The sequence below is a fragment of the Lutjanus erythropterus genome, chromosome 16, assembly GCF_056507025.1.
Source record: "Lutjanus erythropterus isolate fLutEry1 chromosome 16, fLutEry1.hap2, whole genome shotgun sequence".
In the NCBI taxonomy this organism is placed as follows: domain Eukaryota; kingdom Metazoa; phylum Chordata; class Actinopteri; order Lutjaniformes; family Lutjanidae; genus Lutjanus; species Lutjanus erythropterus.
The window spans coordinates 1,975,276-1,994,099 of record NC_139332.1 but is presented as its reverse complement, the minus strand read 5'-3'; the positions used below and the strand labels follow the sequence as shown (position 1 = coordinate 1,994,099).

General features: G+C 38.4%; 1 protein-coding gene across 1 annotated transcript in view; it reads right to left on the bottom strand.

The window, feature by feature from the left end:
• gabbr1b (gamma-aminobutyric acid (GABA) B receptor, 1b) overlaps window positions 1-18,824 on the bottom strand; it is a 120,783-nt gene that overhangs the window by 1,393 nt on the left and 100,566 nt on the right. Inside the window, exons 13-16 of the mRNA XM_084738781.1 lie at window positions 18,184-18,291; window positions 15,743-15,836; window positions 14,919-15,046; window positions 2,951-3,079 (exon numbers count right to left, since the gene is read on the bottom strand). Of these exons, the coding sequence (XP_084594907.1) occupies window positions 2,951-3,079; window positions 14,919-15,046; window positions 15,743-15,836; window positions 18,184-18,291 (459 nt within the window). The remainder of the gene's footprint in view (window positions 1-2,950; window positions 3,080-14,918; window positions 15,047-15,742; window positions 15,837-18,183; window positions 18,292-18,824) is intronic.

The following is an 18,824-nucleotide window of genomic DNA, read 5'->3' as shown; positions in this document are numbered from 1 at the left end:
TTTAAAAAGTCACTGATTGATTATTAGTAATTTGATATATCAATGTGATGCAGCATTTTAGAGATATCAGCTGAACTGCAGCCAACAAGTACTGAACAACAGGAAGTATGCATCTACTCATGGACGAGAGGCTTGTACTTGTGACAGTGTAGGAAGTAAACATTAATGGCATCCTCCTGCGCTGAGCTGTAACATTAGGATCACCAAACTGTCTAGCCTGGCCATATGATTGGCAGGTGTAGTTTGGTAGAAAGAAGATAGTTACTACATGACACTGCTCACAAAAAGGTCTGTGACTTATGTATTTTTAAAATATAGTTCCATTATATTGGGGAGAAGGCAGACATCTCTACCGACAACATCTCCAAAACTCTGCAACTCACACCTAAACTATCTAGATAGCACCACAGGTAAGATAGTAATATGTATTTTGGGGATTTGGGGTTGAACTGTGTTAATATATTTTGTCCTTGTCCTGAATGCATATTATTATATATAATAGATTGATGGGGTTTACTATCTTTTATCTTTCTTTAGAATTACCGGAATATTTACTTTTCTAAAAATCATACTCATTCTTTATTAGTAGTTTATATTATTTTTGCAGACTCAGAGCATCTACTTGTGCAGTATATAATAGTAGTACATAATATTTACACTTTTTTCTTACTTTTAAGAGTAGGGCTTTTGTACAAATATAGAAGTAGTTTTGCGTATTTTGTGTTCTATATCAAGCTGCTTCACAGCCAATTAGGGGTGGGAATCTCATGATTCGATTAAATTCAAATTTTAATTCAGAGGGCTATGATTGGATGATAAAATAATTCTCGATGCATCTCAGTGCATCAAAATTTTAAGCTTTTAAGCTGCGGTTTGCTGGTCAGCTCTGCTGCACTGTGAGCTGCAGTGAAAGCCATTAGTGTCCAACATGCAGAACAGGGTTTTAGACATAAGACAGACCACACCTCAGAGTTGATTTAAGTTGTTTAATGCCACAGTGTGTGCTGCTCACATGCTCTCGTTTGTTATAGCTGATCGCTGCTCCACTCTGTTCATGTCTTAATCATTGTCTCTGAGTGATGGCATGAAAAGTGTTCACAATACACTTCATGTTCATTTCACAAACACAATTATTTAGACACTAGATCAAAACATGCTTGCAACTGCTGCCTTTTGAGAAGATGAACCACATCTTCCTATTAACTGCTGTAGACTGTGTGGGTGCTGCATGGCCCTCACAGCTGAGTTCTGCCCTTTTCACTCTGTCACAATCGTGTTAACTGACATTTATGAATTGATTCAGAATCTTCCATATCCACATTGTGCTGCATCTAAGAATGGAGTATTTCCTCAAACTCTAATATCCTTCATTCTGAAACACCTCTGTGTCTTTTTCAAGATATTATACTTGCGTGCTGTTTAACTTTTCATGAATATTCACCCATTACTGAGGGGGATCATCAGGGGTCAGATTTGGGACCTGTGCAGTGGGGATTCAACTAAAGATTGTTTTCACTACTCTGCATATCACTTTCTCCATTAATCAGCTTCAATTTTTAGTCTATAAAATATCAGACAATAATGAAAAATATCAATATCCCAAAGCTTTCCCAGGATGACTCATTCAGATAGCTTCTCTTGATGGACCAACAGTCAGAAACCCAAAGATATTCAGTTTTGTAATGTAGGCTCCCAGGAACTTTTTACATGTGAGGAACTATAACCTGTGAACTTTTGGCATCTTTAATCAAAAACTGACTTTTACTAGATTATTAAATTGTTATTCATTATCTGAAGTACAGGAGGTATTAATGTCCTCCATTACAATTAAAGGTAGGATCAGTGAATTTTATAATGTTATAGCCCTGGAAGGTCAATCATCTTTCCCAACCCTATTAAAGATTTAGATGAAAATACTTTGTCGCACATCAGTGAAAGGAAACATTGCAAAAATTACAATTATATTCTCATTCTCATAAAAATACTTAATATTTCCAAAGAAAATACACCCAACTGTCCGATATGCAGAACTGTGGAAGGAACATTCAGTTCCAATTAGGTCCAAAAAAAGAAAACAGAACATTAATTACTATAACATACTTAGTGAAGAAATGTACACTTTTATTTTGGAAAAATTAATCCCCCAATACTTCAGTTGTTCTTGGACCAGTTACCATTCACCTACCATTAGAGGGACTGACTTTGGAAAAAGAATTATCAGAGACATATTTTTCAAGAACTTTGGTCTCACTTTTCAAGAGGAGATCAAAAATGGACTCAGACATTTTCTGAACTTTCTTTTTTGAACCTGGATTTCATGGCCTAGAGCCTTTATATACACACCATAAATTATGGATTATGAAGGTATTGTTTACATACATTAACTTTGTCACTGCTCTTGTGTCATCTTTTCATTTTTCAAAATCTTGGTTTGTGCAGTTCTAAGTATACTTTTTTGTTTTTTGCTTGTCTGTCTGTCAGTTTTGTTTTGTTTATTTGGGTGTAGTGATGAGGGACATGTGGAAACTGAATATTTTTATGTTATTGTATAGTTACATATTGGTGCTGACTTATGGTACACTCTTTGGAAATAAAAAGATGTTGAAAAAAAATCCACATTATGGACAATAGTTGGCTCCTATTTTAGAAAATAAAAGCTGTTTCCTGTTCCACTACAGAAAGAAAAGTGCTGAGTCATGAGTCCATGTTGGAGCTCCTGCCATCACAGTGTTTTCAAACTGGTGACAGAGTCTAGCAGACTGTTGAAGACTGGAGCAGGTAGTGGTGCTGACACAGCAGGGCAGGGCCAGTCTACAGGTCATTATGTGATATATCACAGCAACGAAGATGACTTCCCTGATGAAAGGCAATTCATTATGTCTGACACTTCAATTGCTGCAATAATTTGCAGGGAGGAAGTGATGAGAGGGGGGCGGGCCTCTGCTTTTACCTTGGGGACGAACAGAACCACCAGGGTGATGTAGACCGAGAAGACGATGGCCAAGGAGGCGAAGGCAAAGGAGGCGTCCTGCTGAGAGGACAGGATCATGGTGACCGGGGCTGTGATCATACACAGTACCTGAGGACAACAGGAGACAGAAAGAACATGTTCTTTCATTACAGAAAAGAGTCAGCGCAGCATGAGGTTGCAAGTCAAAAAGGCACAGTGTGTCCTGTGGCAACTTCAGAGCAGAACATGCAGACTTTAATCTTAAAATGAATGAATAAATAAAGGTTCCTAACAGAGTGAACTGACCTACAAGCAGAGGCAACCATGATAGAAGCTGGTGGAATTCTGGGGAAAAGTGCTTCAGCCCTTCTCTTCATATCTCCTCCACATTAACATCTTTCAGTTAAAGAAAGTAAATGCAGTGTTTCCTCGCTTTAGTCAACCTGACAAGTGATTAACTGACTGTTTGTAATAATTTGGGGGAATTTTTGACCATTTATTATGATTTCATTTTCAGTTTGAATGACACATGGTTCTGTGTTCTGTTGGTGGCACAGTGGTTAGCACTCAATGTCAGCTGGGATAGGCTCTAGCCCCCTGTGACCCTTCAAGGATAAGCAGTTATAGACAATGAATACATGAATGACACATTGTTCTGTTATCTCTGAATGTTTTAACCGTGTATTTTTCTAATCTTAAACTATAATCTTAACTTTAAAAACTTTTAACTTAAGTTTAAAATAATCTTTGATTTGGACCAGTTTTGAAAAGGCATACACTTTTTAAGTTTACTTACATCCCTTAAAATCAAGAGGACATTACGATCCCCCCGTGACTCGTTGGAGTCCCCTGGTGGTGTTCAGGTCCCCCAGGTTGGGAATCAGTGATAAAGGGTATAATAATGTCTATGGCCTATTGCCTGTATAGATGCTATACATTCTCTCAATTGACACATTTAGACTTAAGGTTTGGAGAAAACAGAATTCTCTTTGAATTGAACCATAAAGCAGTTACTCTTAGGGCTCCCAAATGACCAGCAGAGGCTCTGAATTAGTTGATCAACAAAGAATTCATCAGCAGCTGTTCTGGGAATCAGTTATTCCTTTAAGTATGTTGAAGCAAATAAATAGTCTATTTTGAAGGGACTCCTTCACCTTTATTTTTTGACCGTTTTTGACCTGCCTGATCATGTAATTACTCATGTCTCTTGAGCTGCTGGACGTCATGTTACTGTGTTCCATGACCATAGAGATAAACACCTAAATGATGAAAATAAGACCCAAGTCGTAAAAAACAAGAATTATTCTCTAAAACTTCTGAGTGAGTTGTTATTGAAGATTAAAGCTTTAGAGAGAATCCCTCATTAAAACCAAATATTCAAATAACCTCTACCTGCTTTTAAAGGCTAAGCTAAATAATGATGCCCTCTGGTGTTTCTTCTTGTGTATGCATTTATATTTTATTTAGCATCATTGACATTTTTATTATTTTAGTTTAAGTTTAAAACTCAGTATCATCTGTGAGACTTCAAATTACAGAAGAGCGACATGTACACATATTCTTCATTATCATGTTTTCTATTTGTCTCTCAATCAAACTCCATGGACAAAATCAGTGATTTCAAATCACTGATTGTAGCTCACAGAAAACAGGAGTTGTTGGTCCATCATTGCCTTGATCTGTTAGTTAGTTTTTGTTATTATGTGGCTTCAGTGTTTTAAAAGGTTACTTTGGATTCACCAAAGTCACACAACACTGGCAAACTTCACAGATTGAGGCAGCGGTAGACCAGCAACTCCCATGTTTGGTGAGGTAAAATGACAATGGAGTCTGATTGAATGAGAATGGAAGCTCATTTCTGCTACTGAAAGAAAAAAATATCCTCATGGTAAGTCATAATTATGGGAAAAATATTTGTCTATTTATCTCATAATTTAAACTTTTTTATCTCAAAATTTTCCATTTTTTGATCTCATGATTACAACTTATAATGAGGATATTTTTTGTTTCAGTGACAGAAATGGGCTTCCATAAATGAGAGAGAGTGATATCTGCCATAAAAGGCTGTCTGAAACTATAACTATAGTGTACACTTAAATTAAAAAATATTGTTTTTTAGATGTCTAAAATGCTGCTGATCCACAGCAGTACAGTGCTAAGTTTCCTACATCAGTACTCCTGCTGCGTGTATTACTTATATCTACTGTAAGTAATACACTGACTGTGGATATGTATCTCATAAAAAACACTTCAAATAATCCAAACTATTCCTTTAAGAATGGCATTAATTTAGACTACTCTGGATTAGAGTATTAGAGATTTTAAGTAGCTGATTTGGTTCAGAAATCCTTTTAAGTCCAAAGTTGTGTTTACTGAGGGACCAGTCCCAAATATCAAACGTGTCCAAGTGTGCAACTTTCTGTTATTACTGTGGGTCTAATAACTGAGTTATTTTAAGATACTGGAAGGCAACAAAGGCCCCTGAATAGAAAGGATGGGTTAATGCAATGGTGGAAACATCTCTTCATCTCATCTCATCATCTTATGAATGTTTGCTCAGTAAAATAAATGGCAATAAGGAGGAAGCAGTATGTTCTTGGGACCAGTTCTGTACTCACATCAAAATGTAAAATGGAAATATGAACTTGCTCTGTGATTATGTGACGCTGTAGAGTTAAGTATGAGGATATATATGTGTGACATGTTTTTTTTTCTTTTCCTACTAGACTAATTTACTTGTTTTCTTAATGTACTGGAAACTGTGCCCTGTGTTCCTGTACATAGAAAAAACAAGATAATGTATGCCATGTATTGAGCCTTTTCAAAAATCAGTGAAAACTTGCTTGCTTAATTTTGATAATACACTAATAATGTTGTGTCACTGCTACTCATGATATAATTGTGGTAGTCACAGATTTCATTTGTGTCACACCAACAAAATTTCATTAGAATCAAAGAGAGAATGGGAGAAAGAGAGAAGGACGACAGTAAGAGAAGATGAAGAAGAAAACAGAGTGAAGTGGTGGAGGGACAAGATGAATCGGAGGGAGTCTGAGATAGAATATGAGAGGGTGGAGGAGGGAGGGATGCAGACAGAGCACGACATCAAATCAAACATGAGAGAGGTGGAGGTGCGGCTGGAAATCAATACATATTGATCATCAGTCAGTCATCTCTGTGCAAAAGCTGAAAAATCCCATCCAGACCGGCAAATGGAAGCAGCAGGCCGACGGCGGCAGCAGCCATGTTTTCTCTGCTGTGTCATTACTTACACACAGCGACGCACAAACACAATCCTGCCCTCCGCTCACACACAACTCGTTCAATTCATTTCACCCACCTCACTGGAACAAATAGCATTTCTGTGCACTTGGGATTCATGGGAGAGAGCTGAGCTAACCACTGTCATTCATCTGGAGACAGACTGTTTCCCACCAGTCTGCAGCCTCCACACAAACTACTTTAAGACTTTAATACAACATGGACTAATTGCATTTTGGTCCACCATTCCCATCCTGGTTCCAGACCTCTGAATCTCAATTTGTTCAGTGATTCAAACAGACCTGCTGCTCTACTCCTCAGTTGGAGAAACAAATTAAACAATCAGAACTTTGTAGGCGGGATTAAGATTGGAAATGCAGCTTGGGAATTCTTGAAAAATTGGTCCCAAAAATGTCAATGAAAATGTTGACAAGTGTGGAGAAGATGGATGCAGCTGAAGAGGTGGTTGAAGGTCAAATTACTGAAATAAGAACTCTGACTGTAAACTGACATGTTTGACTGTTATAAAACCATAGTAAACTATTCCAGGCAACCGCACAGCATCTGTGTCTGAATACGACAGTGATGACAGACATGTCTGATGTTGTCTTACTGATCGGCAAGACAGAAACAAAGAAAAATATATTCCCAAATAAAAATAGGCAAACATGATCAGTGTAGGGCAAGTTACTTTCAGAATGGAATAAATTATATATTACTAGTTACTTTACAATATGACTGTCTGTGTCAGGGGTCTGCAACCTGTGGCTCCTGACCCATGTGCCGCTCTTTAGGTCCTCTCCAGTGACTTTGGCAAAAACATTATATGAAAAGAATAATGGTTATTTTTTTCACCATTTTATATTTCATTATCATTGTTGTTGGTCTATGAAAAAGTTTAGAGGATTCAAAACTTCAAGGCAATGTAATGCGATAGATTATTAAATTTGGAGCCCAACTCAAACTCTTAAGTTTTGAAAATGTTTTACCAGCTACTAATCTTTTGTTGAGATAATTTCCTTTTCTTCTTAGTAAACTTAAATCTTTGAGTTTTAGAAACTCCAAAAATATTTGTATGTATTTAAACAATTGTAGAGTAAAAGTGAGTGTTAAAAATTCTCATATTTTCAATTAAAACTATGTCATTTTATGCACCAAAATAATGACAAATCAGGTTCACAGCTCACTGTGACCAAGTTTTGAAAGAGAATTTATTTATTTATTTTTATTATTATCATTATTTATTTATTTTTTGAGTATCTAAAACTCAAAGATCCACATTTATTTAAGAAGAATAGTAAATAATCTTGACCAAAGTTTATAGGTCAGCAAAACCTTTAGGTTAAGTTTATTTTTAAAAACATAAGAGTTTGAGTCGGGCTCAAAACTCAAAACTATCGCAGGATGTTGTCTTGAAGTTTGGAGTCGTCTCAGCTATTGTTTTTACAGTGTAAAGTGATTCTTACATTGGCCAGTTGTGAAAATGTATAGCCTATAGACCAAATTTTAAAACAAGTTTTAATATTTTGTTAACTAAAATAGGCATCATAGCATATATCTACAGCTTGGTGCTTTTTGCTCTAAATTTTGATGGTGGCTTGTCTTCTTGAGTCTTCATAAGCTATGGATGCAAAATTAAAAAAAAAAAAAAAGTACTCGGGGAAAAGAGAGATTTTAATAGTTGTGGCTCCAGACAGATGTTTTTCTTTTTTGTCCAAAAATGTCTCTTTTGATCATATAGGTTGCAGACCTGTGGTCTATGTGGACTAATACATTACTACTTTTGTGTTACTTTGACCAAAATAACTGCAAGTACGACTGGATTATAAAGTGGAAGAAATGAATATTTCATAGTTGTATCCTGGCAAATGCCCCTACGAGGGGAAGTCCCTCCCCTTCTGGAGTGCCCCATGGGACCTTACCTCAAAAAAACATGAACAGTAGTCATCGAGAGACAAATCATTTTCATTCCCATTTTGACTGTGTCATGAATTCCACATACAGTGTTTGTTGTTGGTTTGTTATTGTATAGTTTTGTGTGAAACCGCTCAGTGAATGACTCACAATATACTATATATATCACCAACACCAACATGGCTGTCTCTAACGTTATCATACCAGATGTGTTTTATCAGCGACTCCTGGTCATATTATCAGCCATGAAAAGAAGGAACGAACAAGACAAGTTCATCATGTGACTACGTCCCAGTATAAAAACACTGGTATTGTAGCTTCAGCAGCTAATGTTAGTTTGTGGAGGCAGAAAGTCATGACGTCAGTTTATGCCTCTTCTGGGTGTGTAGTCTTTCTAATTACATATCTTCAAAGTCTGATACTTCAACAGTTTTATAACAAACTGAGACTTTCTTGACTTTCAAAAATATCTTTTAAATTGACAAACAAGATTGATGAATTACTGACTGTTGTTCATGTTATATTTTCATAACCACTGGAAAGGGATGGAGATGGTGAATCAAAACAAGTCAAGTCTCAAATCATTTGAGACTAGTCCAAGTCAAGTCCTAAGTCAGGCAAGTCTTGAGTCTCAAATCTGTTGAGGCAAATCCAAATTTAGTCTTAAGTCAGTCAAGACTAGTCCAAATCAAGTCTCAAGTCAGTTGAAACAAGTCTAAGTTAAGCCTAAGTCAGGCAAGTTTCAAGTCAGGCAAGACAACAAGTCCAAGTCAAGTTCTGAGTCAGTCATAACTTTGAGCAAGCAGGACTCCAAATGCCCAATAATGAGGGGTTTGCTTTCAAGTTTCAAGTAAATCAAGTCCAAAGTCAAGCCTTGGACTTGATTGGTCCAGGATCTGAGATGTGAGTTTTCTGATGTTCATCTGAACACATTAGAAGAAGATAAGGAAAATTACATAACTCTGTTATTTTAAATACACATGAACAAACGGGACCTACACACATGTACTGATGTATGGAGAGATGTCAGAGTGAGGGGGCTGACACATAGTCAGGCGCTCTGAGCAGGTGCCTTGCTCAAACGCACAGAGAGGATCAAACTAAGCTGTTTTGTTAACAGAGACATCTGACAGGCCACTCATTCATGAAAAGCAGACCGAAGCAGGAGGAAGAGAGGAAACAGAGCAATAAACACATGCAGATTCTTTCTCTGTACCAATTTGCATTTCACCCACTCAGTTTAGGCTTAAATTGGGTTCAGTGCATAATGGATAATCCTCAGAGATGAATTAAAATGCGACGACGGGAATGAAAATCACAAAACCAGCCGTACAGGAGATGTTGCTGATTAAAAAGCCACTTTGTGTGTGTGTGTGTGTGTGTGTGTGTGTGTGTGTGTGTGTGTGTGTGTGTGTGACTGGCTGGGAAGAGAGTGGGATTTCAAACCAGCAACAGATGCCTCACTTGTCTTTTAAACACTCTGAGAGTGAAATTTGGTTGTGGTGAGAGGACTTCTTGTTCTTGAATACACATTAGAAGGCTGAACAATGGAGCACTTTATCTGGCTGTGAGACAGCACGGACAGGCCCAGCCAATTATGGACAGACAGAGAGCAGTGATGTCTTTGAAGAACACTTGAGGGGAGAATGTCAGAGTTATTCACACTGGGCAGATGAAAAATTCTTCAGTAACCTGCTCACAGTCTCACCTCGTCCGCCTGCACTTTTAGACAGATAGACAGATAGAAGGCAGGACTGCATACTGAAGCCCTGCTGATAAATCCAACAGCCAACTCTGTGCTGGTTTTAGTTCATCACAGATATATTGTGTCAGCTCATAAGTTGAACACTAAATAACAAGAAAAATCAGTACAGAAATGCCAAAAATATGTTAACTGCATTTTTATACTGCAAAATGTCCTGCAGTTTACTTACCTATGTAAGTAACTAGGGTGACATATCAAGTTACTTGTATTGTCTAGTTAATAGTCAAAAACAAAAAAAACATTTAGCATTCTATTATATATGATAAAAAAAAAAGCAGTAAGCCACTGACAAGCTGGAACGAGGTGATATTTGGTACTGAATATTAGTTTCCTGCAAGGTGATTCAAATGATTAATTGATTATCAAAATAGTTGCAGATGAATTTTCTGTCCATCGACATATCAGTTAATCGACTGAGCACTGCAGCTCTGTTTCCAAGCCTGTCTTAGACTGCTACAAGAAAGGAGTGCATGAGTGAGTACACAGAACAAGTGTCCATCAGGACACATGAATCTGTGAGGCATTCTGACATGTGACTTTATTCGTGATGATGAGGACACATCAGCTCAGGTCTCTGTGCTTTCTGGCCATGCTGCAGAGCCTCATGCTGCATGTGCTGGTCATTTAGCACACTCATCCTGGGCTGCAGAGCCCACCGGCCGCCTTCGCCCTCATTTAAGCCCACAAATTGGACTGGAGGTGAGCCTCACTACAAGGACGGCAGAGCCTCCTCAGCAGAGCGTGAAATGAAGGAGGAGAGGTCAAAAGAAAGAAGTGGACGTGCCGCTGAGAGAGGCTGTGCTGCTGAAGGATTGGAAGAGAAAGAACAAGTCTGCAGACTAACACAGAGCCAGCACAGAGGCACACTACTGACAAACACATTAGTCTGACTGCCAACAGCTACAGCCACAACCACACACTCTAATCAGCCGCTTCATATGCTGAAGATACATATAGACAGGCTGCTCAGGCACACAGCTCAGCCCACAGAACATTCTGTTAGCAGATTTATTGCTCAGATTAGCCCACAGTGCAGGGGTTGTCGTTGTAGTGTACCACTGTAGTGAATGAATGTTGTTCAGTTCATCCTGCAGAAACTCTCAGAACAGTCAAGGTATAAATATACGTTTCATTGAACTGAAATGCTCTCCATGATTCGTTAGAGGCTGTTTGGTACACTGTGGGGTCTCTGCATGTCTCTCAAAGCAGTGTTTGGAGGAAACTCAACCATTCAACCGCAAAATTATTTCAAACCGCACACAGCCCAAATTAAAGCAACTGGAAACTGTGGAAATCCACAACAGCCTTCTAACCATGCACTCCAGGGTCTTATGTACATAATAGTAATAGGGATGGGTCATGATTCATGATTTTCGAATACTTTAATCGTCTTTTAAAACCTATTTTCCCTTGTTTGTTTGTTTATTTCACTTATTTTACAGATGCCTGGAAATCATGTGATACTACCAGATCTTGAGGTATTACAGGTCCAGGTAGTATTGCCGACAGGACATCTGCAGACCCTGATGTGTTTTATTTCACAGTGACAAGCTGGTTACTGAACATTTACTGTCTCCAAACTGACAACATGTCAGAGAAGCAGCACAAGTCATTACATCATCCTCCAACCTCAAATGACACAAGTTGAGTGAACAAAAAGTTTATTTTTGATGACGTGTGTATTTTACTCCATCTGACTGCCTTCTGAACGAGCACTAGTCGATCTTCAAGTAATTGTTGAATAGTGCCCAGTGAATATCAAACAGCATTTTGGCTTGAAATTCCCATCCCTAAATAGTAAGCACCTGAAAGTATTAGAAATCAGTTTTTAATCCAAATTCAAGTTTGAAATATTGTCATTTGAGAAAATTACATTATTAATTGTGGGAACCTATCATAAAAAATCCAGATTAGTTGTCCCAATCGTACAGGTGCAACAAAACCTCTCTGCTTCATCTGCCTCTTTGAGTTTGAGACAGCTGTTAGAAGATGAAGCTTTTATATCACTCCAGTGTTGCAGTTTGGGGAAATTGAGTTTGGAAGTCCACCAGGCAGGGTGTGTCTAATGAAAAGATGATTTTGGTTGCACCACATGTGGAGAAATTGGACTGTTTTATTATTCTTGTATGCTGCTTTAATTCACTCTGTGCCTTTTAACCATCCATTCAGACAATATGGCTGCTCACTCTGAATTAAACTCTGAACCCTGATCAGCTTTGTCCAGTAACAATTCCAACAAAGTTCTATTCAAAAGAGAACAAAATCTTAAAAATAAAATATCAGTCAGAATCTACTCACCCTCATGCCAATTGAAAGTCATATTTAGTTTTTTAGTCCACAATACACTGCTGGAGTTTCACAGGTAAACAGTGTTGCAGAATCTCCCAAACAATGTAAGTGAATAGTGACCAGTTTTCAAATTTAAAAAAAACAAAAGAAGAAAAACATACTGCTCGTCTGGTGTAATCCAAAGCCCAACATGCCAACTTAACTAAAAACAAAATTACACCATGTTTTTAGCCTGAATCTTCACTGTAGATCCTTAGCTTGGAGCCACGTGCACATGCACACTGTCTGAACTCGGTGTGTGTGGTCTGATGGTGTGCAAACAGCATGTTGGGACTTCAGGAGACTTGGAACCTCAATCTGCATGAGAGTGAGTTGATAATGACTGAATTTTCAATTTTGGGTGAACTATCCCTTTAAACAAAAAAAGTTAGTCACTAAATTAAAGTCAGTATGCACATTAAAAACACCACAGCAATCATATTTAAAAAGCTACACTTACAGTTCAGAAAGGATTTTTTTGCCAGTAGCCTTGTGGGAAACAGGACTGTGGAGCACCTCAAACTGCAGACACCTGACCGAAATATGTGACCTGACACAAATCCACCTCATCATCCAGAGGCCATACTGTTGATCATTACAGCAATGAATCAGGTGTCACAACCCCCCTCGTACTGAGACTCCAAACACACCTGGTGCTGACATGTGATCTGTATCTGAATTTCCTATCTGAGCAAAGATAAACATATTGGATCGGGTCAACGAGATTACAGTCAGAGGTGGTCAGGCCTGCACTGGGATCAGAGCTAAGTCAGGTGTAAATGTAGTCCGGACACTGTAGCCACGTTCTTCAGACATTCTTTCTTGCCTTCCCTGCTGGCTCAAGCTACCTGGCAAAAATAGCAGCAGGAAAGTCTCTGATGAAAATAGCTGTCACTGCACTGATTTCCTTGACCTGGGACATGCACACTTTTGATAAGTCTACAGCCCTAATCTGCATATCGAAGGAAAAATGGAGAACACATACTAATACTTGGAGTAAATGCAAAGAGCCCTGGATCATGTCATTATCCAGATCATGTATGCAGCTGCAGCTCACATGTTAACCTGGCAATGGAGTCTGAAAGTCAAGCGACTGCTCCTCTGGAGGAAATTTGGCTGATCCGACTCTATAATTAGTTGTGGGTGACAAATTGAGGGTTAAAATCCGGCTTAATGAGTACCCTGTCTGCCCAGCATTATGAAAAATGTCTGATCCAGTGTCAGCTCACCTCCAGAACAATTTGCATGAGGATTTCAGATGAAAAGACTAAATCTCAATCTTCTTCCCAGTCATTAAATCCACTAATAGTTATTATCACTATTTCATGTGGATCACTGATGCTATTTTTAATAAGTTCTTTATAAATAAACACTAATTTTCTAGGGTTGTTTCAGTAATGCCTCTTATACTGCCTAAAATGCTAGTATTGGCAGAGCAGAACCCTGAGGGCGTTGTAGACAACAAATCAATATTTCAAATGTTATATTTAAATATATCATATTTGATTTATTTCATTTAATTTTTAGGCTATTCTTGTCTAATTCTAATTTATACCTCATTTTCTAGCGAATTTGCTTCAGGTTACTACAGCTAAATAGAGTTATCCAATAAGATTTTTTTGTTGTTGTCTCTAGGCAGAGAAAGGTTAGAGCTGGCTCACTCATTGGTTAAGACTTCATCACCAGGACAGAAGGCCACAGCCTGTGTGTTTGTTTAGAGAGTGACAGGTGAATTAACCGATCATATTTCGATTGACAGTGGGTAGAACCAAAAATAATCCCCTTAGTCCTTCTTGAAGGTGTCTTCCACTATTTTGTTCTAGACAAAGTAGGTGAGACTGGCACTGTTGCTAGGTGGCTAACTTGATAGTGCTGACTTTTTCAAGGTGGACTTCTGCAGCCTGGCAGAGGATCTGCAAAGGACTGTGTCATTTAGGAGACTGAAATTGTGCTCATCCCCAAGTTTGTCAGAAAACAATTTTCAGACACTTGAATCTTGTTTTTAAAGCTCCTTCCAGCAGTTATTTCTGTGTTGGTAGACAGAAATAATCGAACTGCAGATCTCTGCTACATGTATCTGTGTGTGTGGGACTGAAACAGAGAAATAAGATTGATAAAAGAAACTTCATATAGATTATTACAGCTCTTAATATCAGACACAAACTTAATTATAACGTATCCAAACGATAGTAACAAACTAAAGGCCATTATTCACTGTTTAATACAACTTACATGTAAAGAAAAATCTAGAAAAAACATTACTTATTCTGCCATCATTGTGTGGTGTTTGCTGCCCTCTACTGTTTTTTGTACATGGCGACTACACACTACAAACACACGTCACACTACCTGGTTACCCACTGCTTATTCCAGCAACATCTTTTTACATTACCACTGAGTATTGGTATTGACAAGTACCAGACATCTATGCACCGATCTGTTACCACGACTTTTTAAAAACACACTTGCATTAGGTCAGTACTCTGTATTGTCAAAGTTCAGGTATCAGACTTGATATCAGTAAGAAAAAGCTGTATCAGAACAGCTCTTATGACCACTACTGTGGAATATTATGACATCACAGCTACATGCATGTTTAGGGTTGAAAAGCTCACTTTTCCAATTCAGTTTCTTTTCAACACAGTATTTAATATTTTAATTGCAGGATACACACACACATACACAGCTAAATGAACTCACAGCAACATTATAGATGGCCATGCCCACGGCTCGGTGGTCGTTGATCTTCTCTGTGGAGATGGATTTGGTCTCGTAGGCCAGGAAGATGCCAAGCAGCAGCAGTAAGCCTTTATAACCGTACACCACGCCTGGAGACAAGACAAGATGGAAGTGTTCGGACCGCTGCTCATTTCACACGCCACTTGAAGAGGCTGTACAGTAAGTTCTCAGAGTACTTATAAAATATAAAACACCATAACAGTAACTTTACACTTTTCAAATTCTATGATATGCTAACTTCCAGGTAGACATTTGTGTCACTTCTTGCTATTATACTATGAAAATGAAAGACTTATGACTCAAGAGTTGTTTCATATCTAACATAAGCAACAATTTATCAGCCTTATTTTTCACTGTAGTTGTTTTCATTATTTAGTAATGACTCTGGATTATCTGAGTGTAAAGCAGTGGTTTGATAGGATGGGCAGAAAGGCAGGACAGTTTAAACATTTGTAGTGACTACTCTGTGCTGATGTCTCATTAATCTGACCTGAAGCCTGTGCAGTGATTAAGTAAAATTGAGCTTCAAAGTCCTCTCTTGAAAACAGCTTTAAAACTCCTGCTGACAAAACATTCTCACCTCAGAATCCATTTATTTGCAGTTTTAGAAAATGTGATATGATGAAACAGCTTCTCAGTTTAATTGGACAGACTGTGAATGCACTGCTGTTCCTTACAGACATGTGTTTGGCTACAGCATGCAGAACTACCCTTATGCTGCTATACAGCAACAGAGAACTGACAGAAATAGTGTTCTGGGAGGTGGTTGTTGGTATTCCACTCACCCAGCCATGTGTTCATCTTTTCAGAGCTGCAGTGCTCCAGTAACGGCTGGATCAAAACATCCAGGTCTCCTTTGGGGGCCTCTGTTGTGAATTTCTGCTCACAGACATACAACATGAACACACACAGGAGGTGAAGAACAGCAACACACTGCAACTTCAACGGAAAACATATGAGATCAAATCAACTCCAATTCAGGAAGAAAAAAGTGAGCCTTTTTCTGGAACTCTGTGGCTGCCAAGTTTAAAATGAAATAATTCAAACACAGTAATTTACATCTTTTTCTATCTTAGTGCACATGCTGTATGACAGAACAGAAGGACAAAAAAGTAAATGTGTAATAACCACCAAAATTAAAATGTGCCAAGACAATCGATTAGTTGATCATCATTTGTTATCTTTTTTCATTTTGATTGGCACTACAGTCAAGTGTGACATTTTAATAGACTAAGTGATTCATTGAAACTGGTCTTTTAGATTTCAATCCCATCATTACAAAACTGGCATTTCATTTTTAATGGAAATAAAATTGAAATTAAATTAAATTGAATTGAATTAAATATTAAACCATTGTTCATTTTCAGAATGACTTACTTTTTATGAAAAAGGCCTGAGTGTGTCCTGCCATTACACATTTTCAGGAGGAATGTGCTCAAATTATGAAATAATTCAAATTTAAATGTTTTATTTGCCAAGATTTTTTATGTTAATTTCTTCTTATTTGGCAGTAATTATGCATTCTCAGAGATAAAAACTAACTTTGAAATTCTGTTTTTGTGAAATGGAAATGGAATCTAACTTTTATTACTTGATTCACAGCCATGACAGCACTTTTGGCTGCCATTCTTGTACGACTAGCTTGTTATAGCTTTAGAGCTTTAGCAATATATCAGCTGAGCCTTGTGGAGGGCTGCAAAAAGTGCACAAGTAGAATGTGCACGAGTAGGCAGGTACACATGCAGACAGGCAGGTAGGATGGACTTATTAAAGGCCAATGACAAACCTCTGGAGACACCTACTGTAGTGAGATCTACCACAGAAGAGGTGTTTTAGTGCTTTGCCAGGTGTTTATGTCTTTATGTCTGTCTGTGGACAACTTCACAACCGTGATGATGCAGTCAAACTTTACAGGTGTATAGTTGAGATCAAGATGAAGTTCAAGTTGAAAGATGGGTGTAATCCTACTCGTGTGTCCTGAGTACTCACAGGTCTGAAAGTTTTATTTATTTATTTTAATATTGGCAGCCACAAGCTTCCATGATTTTCATCTTTCAACCCAGTTATTATAATTTAGACCAGTGGTTCTCAAACTGAGAGGCAGGCCCTGGGGAGACCAGATCCACTGCAGAGGGGGTTATAGATGACCAGGGGAGAAATATAAGGGGCTTTCCACTGGTGCAATCATGACACAGTGAGTTGCATTTCCATTACCACTTTTCTCGCACTGCCGGAGATTGACTTATTCTGGAGTGGTGCCAAACCAACCCCAACCTGCATCCAAGTGGGCTGCGGTGACACCTCGCCACCATGATGACCCTCCTTTCTCCCTCTTGAACAAGCGAGTGTTGTGATACTCATCTCATGTGTGCAACAGAACAGAGAGAAAGGAGTTTTTGAAAGCCTCTTCATGTTCAACTCTCTGTACGTTTGTAGCTTCCAACAGAATCTTTATGTTTTGAAACATAGTTTCTCTCCTGTGTCGCTGTTTTTACTTTCAGGTATGTGCATCATTTTACCATTTCATATTGGAGTCGTGTTAAGTTCCTACTGATGAACTACCCTGCCCCCTGAATAAAAAGATGTCCTGTTTTAGCTGCTTCATAATGAAAGCATTTAAATAAAGAAATAACACAGGACTTTTACTGTGAAGAATTTAAAGAAACAGCGTGTTTGTCCAGAGACATATATGAACTGTTTATCCACCACCTTACAGCCACTCAACTCAAACCTCTTTGAGCTCGTCTTCAGTTAATAGACACACCTTCAAGCGGTAGCCCTGTTGTCATGGAAATGCAAACCCCTGCTGTGCTGGGCTGACAATCCCAGTCAAACTGAGTTGAGGCAGGTCAGCTCTGTATATAGAAAAGGGCCGATAGAGTAAATCAAAGTTAAATGAATATGATTTACGAAGGGGAAATAAACAGTTTGCTGATGCTATCATGCTGATCTTTATTTCACTAAAATTCCACTCAGATTCTTTTTCTTAATCAGCTGCTTCTTTAAATGATTGGTAATAATTAATAATAATTGCGGGATGTGGGGATGTGAACATGTTTGGGTTCTGAAGGGGGGCATGCCAGAAAAAGTTTTGGAACCACTGATTTAGACACACCAGATACAGTGGTAGATAAAAGGTTCATCTCATAAATGCATTTCATTTTCAGAGACATTTATATTTTATGCACTTTTATAAATAAATAACACAATGAGCAGATGATCATACCTCCACTGTGATATGTAGAGGATCCACAATCTGCCAGATCATGAGGGACAGGATGTCGATGCCGAGCAGAACACCGACAGTCGCATAGAGTTTCCATGGTTCCAGGTGCTGCTGGGAAACAGGGGGGTGGTGGTCAGTGAGGGATCAGCCAAAGGCACAAATCCTCTCTTTCTGATTTTGTGAGGGAGGGATTTATGAAGCCATAAATAGACTAGCCTAAGCTGGAAGAGAAAACAATGATCCATCACTAACTGAGGCCAATTCAATCTGCCCTCAAAGCGCTGGGCCATGACAGGACAAGAGACAAAGAGGCCATACTGATGAGAGCGCGCTGCCCTGACTCAGACAGTAAATAAAGGTGCTCCTTTATGCATTCAGCTTTTAAGAAAGACAGATTATGTGGGAACACATCCAACTCTATGAGGTGCTTATTGATTTTGCTGCTTTATTCCAGCAGATCAAAGCTCTCTGGTTATTCAGCAGCAGTGAATATGGAAGAAGATACAAAGGCAGCAGAGGGATCTGATCTGATCTACACTGTTCGTCCACACAATCACAGCTACAGTTACAGTAGTTCTCCTTATCCTATGGTTCATTCACTCTCTATCTGCCTCTTTGTCAGTGTATATAACTTGGCAAGT